Below are 4,907 nucleotides of genomic sequence, written 5' to 3'. Positions count from 1 at the left end.
GTATTTAAAGGTCCGTCTGTGGACAGGTTTCGTCTGAACATTAAACCCTCGCAGACGGCTGTAGAGTCTGAGTTTGTGAAAGATTGAAATGATATAAAACAAAGGAACTGGACACTGTCAGAGGATTCATGTGCACATTTCTGCACCTCAGACACACTCATTTACTTCTAATCTTGTGTTTTTGTTTTTATTTTCTCCGCCTGCTCTTTCTGTGTCTACCTGCAGCAGCTCTTTGGCCGAGCCTCTCTTCTCCACGTCCATCTCCAGGCAGCGGTTCAGGAAGTCTCTGAATATCGTCGACAGCTTTTCTGGGTTCTGCAGCTCCGGCGTCCCGTTGGTTGCTATGAGATACAGCGCCTACAACAACACAAACAAACAAACAAACACGTTAGCAACATGCTAGTCTGCAGAGAAACACCTGCTCAGAGGCTGTGCAGGTGGAAGGTGCTGAGCTGTGGCGCCACCCAGTGGAGCTTTACAGAACAACCGTCTGACAACTGAACGTAAAGAGGACGTCTACTGCAGCGTTTAATACAGAGACCTGAATATGGAGAAAAAGAAGCTGATTATCAGACAGATGAGCCTTTTAACACCTGGTTCCAAAGATAGCATCTATATACGACACACAGTCCTGATCTGTAAGATGATATGAGATAAGTTCAACTTTATTGATCCTTCATCAGGTAAATGTACACGTCACAGCAGCTGGATTCAAATGAGGTCTTAATAACACAAAAGTACAATAAGTCTAAAAATAAAGATGCATTAAAGGTATAATAAAGACAATTTGAAGTATTGTCTGTCACAGAAGTGAGTCTTCACCTCGTCTCCTGTTGTCATCGATGAACCTGAGCTGTTTAATTCACCGTCTCGTTAAACTCTCGGCCTCCTTATTCTGAGTTTCATCTTGTTTAATCTGCGTGATGTGACTTTAACCTGCTCAGGTTGGTCCTTCTGACTGAAGGTTTAGATCTAAAGGTGGCCGACTTCCTGCCTTGAGGACCCCTCGGCTTTAGAACGACAGACCTGAAGACATCCGGCTGCAGAATCGTCTTTAAAATCAATTCTTGAATTTTTTTTAAACTTGCTATCATGTGATGTCGTCTACTTTATTCATTTTTACTCTGTTTTAATTATTTATTTCCTATTATTATTATTATTATTATTATTATTATTTTAACCCTTGGACTATGGTTTTAATTTTTTAATTTTCCTTTTTTCTATTTCTTCTTTCTCCTTCGTTTGATATGAGATTTTTTTGTGCTGTTATTATTTTATTTATATCCACTGATATCTGGTTTGTTGTACTGATATATTTTATATATATACAATTTCATTTTTACACTTTTGCTTCTCAGGTTTTTTTTTTTTTCTCTTCGGCCTTCTGCTGTTCAAACATCTTTTTTCTTTTTTTTCTTTCTTTCTGTAAAACACCTTTTAAACTCAGTTTTTTAAAAAGTTGCTCTGTAAATAAAGTTATCATTATTATTATTATTATTATTATTATTTTAACCCTTGGACTATGGTTTTAACTTTTTAATTTTCCTTTATTTCTACTTCTTCTTTCTCTTTCGCTTGATATGAGATTTTTTTTGTGCTGTTCTTGTTTTATTTATATCCACTGATGTTTGTTGTACTGATATATTTTATATATATATTATTTCATTTTTACACTTTTGCTTCTCAGGTTTTTTCTTTCTCTTCGGCCTTCTGCTGTTCTAACATCTTTTTTCTTTTTTTTTTTTCTGTAAAACACCTTTTTAACTCAGTTTTTTAAAAAGTTGCTCTGTAAATAAAGTTATCATTATTATTATTCATAGTAGTAGTATAATTAGTACTATTGTCTGAGGCGGGTCTAAAGACGGAGAGAACACGTGTAAAGGATGAAAGCTGTTTCTTCTGAGCTTAGAAAAGAAAGAAACTTGTGTGTGCCACAGATATTCATACGTTCCTATATGTTAGAAACCTCTGATAAGTTTTTTAGTTTCACATTTACTCAGTTAACTGATGAAAATCAAATCCAGTTAGTTCCAGATTATTTAAGAGTTGACTAGTGTTGGATTAACTGTTAAAATCCAAGAGACTCAAGTAACCTGACTTTAGGAAACATGATCTTTTAACTTTATACAGCCTAAAATATAAAGCAGTAATGACCTCTAACTCCTGCAGCAGCCTTTACTGGTCATGAATACAGTTCAGCATTAACATGACAACTAATGAGAATCTGATGGAATAAGAGCCGATCGACCGACGACTGACTTCAGACGTCTGTTTCCTTCTTTGTCTTCTCGAGACGTGAAAGCCTGTAATCCACCAGTTGTCTGGTCGGTGAGTCAGTCTCTCCTCCTCTCTGCTGTCAGCCTCTTCACTGACTTCCTCCAGATTTCACGGTGGGTTTTTTGTCTTTTTAAGCTCCTCGTTATGAGACTGTGTTACAGCAGTAATCCCTGGCAGCTCGACTCATGACTCAGGCTGAAGCTCTTTCTGTGGCAGAAAAACTCAACTGACTCTCGTTCATCTGGAATTTAATGAGCAGCAGAACTTCTTGAGCTGATCAGTGGATGTGATGACGACCAGCGTGCAGGATGCTCACTGAGGCGGCTCACATTCTAATTAACTGACAACATCTATGTGCTCAAATCTCTGATCTGCTGCCACGAAATATGATGTTTGTTCCACTTTGAGACCACAATAGTCTGCATAAGAGTGGACCTGGAACCAGACTGGTCCAGTTTTCATTCAGCACCAGGGTTCGAGTGTCAGAACGGATTCTTTCATGCGTGCAGTATTCAGAGGAAGTAATATAATCTGATTACCCACATATGGAGGAAGCAGTACCTACGTCTGTGTTTTGGTACATTTTGTTTTATTTTTCGTCTCCGTCCGTCTCTATGGGATCAATAAAGGTTCATCTTGTCTTTGTGTCAGTACTCAGTGTGTGTCTAGAGCTCCTCACCCTGAGCGGGTTTTCGTTCAGGTACGGCGGTTCTCCCTCCACCATCTCGATGGCCATGATGCCCAGAGACCAGATGTCCACTTTGGGCCCGTAGGCTTTGCGGGTCACCACCTCCGGAGCCATCCAGTACGGAGTCCCGACCATGGTGCTGCGTTTGCTCTGCTCCGGAGTGATCTGTGCGCAGAACCCGAAGTCGGCTGCAGGAAGAGGAACACGGTCAGTAAAATAATCAGCATCGGTCAGCGACATCCGGACATGATGAGGAGGTTTGGGTTGGAGCTGGTATTGGACGGGCTTCAGAACCAGCAAAATTTAATAGAAAACTGAGACAACAACAAGTTTTGGCCTCAACAGCGTCTTAAAATGTTGAATTTTGTAAACTCACACTCCGACACGTTCAGAAAATTTACACTAGTGTTTCTGCACAGCGTTAAAGTTTTGCACGATACCACCTCTCTGCTGGATTTGCACCGCCATAATTCTATCTTTTTGTCCTTCTTAACCTGCATTCTGTCTGCTTAGTTTTTATTTATCTCTATTTTTAAGCTACTGAAAGCTCAAACTTCTCTCTGGATCAATAAAGCATCAATCTATGAAACTCTGATGTGTAGGAGAAGTTTTGTGCACTTTTTCTGCACATTATTGGAAAAAATCAAGCATCAAATTCAAGTAGAAACAGGTTCACTCAGTGCTTTGCAGTAGAACAGAGTTTTAAATGTGTTTCTGTTGTTTTTACTTCACTGGAGCCTCAGAGACGTGATTTATGTCGTGCAGCATGAAAAAACTACAAAGATGCTCCAGGTAATAAAGAAACTCTGCATTTAGAAGAATTACAGTCTATAAATGAAAGCAGCAAACACTGGAGGCAAACTGTGCCTCACTGCTGTTTGTGTAATTACTCTCGCTGCCAGAAGGGGGCGACAAACGCTTCACTGCAGGTTCAAGTTTAGGTGATTGGATGAAACTTCCAGAAAACAAAACTGTAGATCAGTGATTTACGAACAGTGACCTGAGAGCTCAAACTGTCCATCCAACAGATAAAAATAATCCAGATGACGGTTCATACATCAACTACAAGTTAACAAAATAAAAGCTTTACTATCCACCGATAATCCGTAATAGATTCTAAACAGACAACAGATTCAGTTTCATGTTAAAAATGCTGCTGCAGCTCCAGAGTAAAGAGGTTTGATCAACACTGAGTGACCGACTGATGAGCAAAGTGGTTTAACTGACTGAGCTTGACGGATCCGTCCATGCCCAGCAGGATGTTGTCGCTCTTGATGTCTCGGTGGATGACCTGGTTCGAGTGGAGGAACTCCAGCGCCTGCAGACACTGAGAGAGAAACACAGGAGTTTATATCTGAAAGTAATAAAAAATAAAGCTGCAACAAAACACATACCTGTTCATTTCACTTGGACACAAACAAGATTCTAATTCTAAACAACAAACTGAGGATCTGATCCTGAACCAGCAGCTCAAAGACTAAAGTCTGTGTTTCTGAAACGTCCCGTTACTTCCTGATGGATCCAGAACTGACCTTCAGCAGCTCCAGACACACTATGAACAGCAGGTGTTTGTTCTCACCTCTCTGCACACGGCGGCTATCTGAGCTTCATCCATGCAGGTTTCCGTGACGACGTCCGTCAGCGAGCCTCCGGCCAGGTACTCCATCACCACCCAGAGCTCGTCGCCCACCAGGTAGCTGCAGGACGGCAGCACACGCTCAGTTAGGACGCCTCATACTAGACTGTTACACACTTTGCTGCTCTGGAGGAAAATAATATAAAAGTCATATAATCCCTAAAGGCTTTGGCAGCATTTTGTTATGTTTAGTTTTAGTATTAATATAGAATTATTTTACTGAGGACATTTTGTTAGAGCGTTAAAGACAGAAAATGGGTTTTAGACTCTTTATAATAAACTTTTCAAACACAAGAAAACACTTTA

General features: G+C 40.1%; 1 protein-coding gene across 1 annotated transcript; it reads right to left on the bottom strand.

The window, feature by feature from the left end:
* Positions 1–219: 219 nt before the first annotated feature.
* On the bottom strand, positions 220–4,682 carry LOC103376328 (serine/threonine-protein kinase PAK 1; the record flags this gene model as incomplete). Its single annotated transcript, XM_008306702.1, has 4 exons — positions 220–357; positions 2,957–3,153; positions 4,193–4,292; positions 4,545–4,682. Coding segments are annotated over 4 exons (573 nt in total), but the record flags the coding sequence as incomplete, so codon positions are not given.
* Positions 4,683–4,907: the final 225 nt, after the last annotated feature.

The sequence above is a fragment of the Stegastes partitus genome, unplaced genomic scaffold (assembly GCF_000690725.1).
Source record: "Stegastes partitus isolate 25-593 unplaced genomic scaffold, Stegastes_partitus-1.0.2 Scaffold3869, whole genome shotgun sequence".
Taxonomy (NCBI): domain Eukaryota; kingdom Metazoa; phylum Chordata; class Actinopteri; family Pomacentridae; genus Stegastes; species Stegastes partitus.
This window is presented reverse-complemented; position numbering and strand designations above follow the sequence as displayed.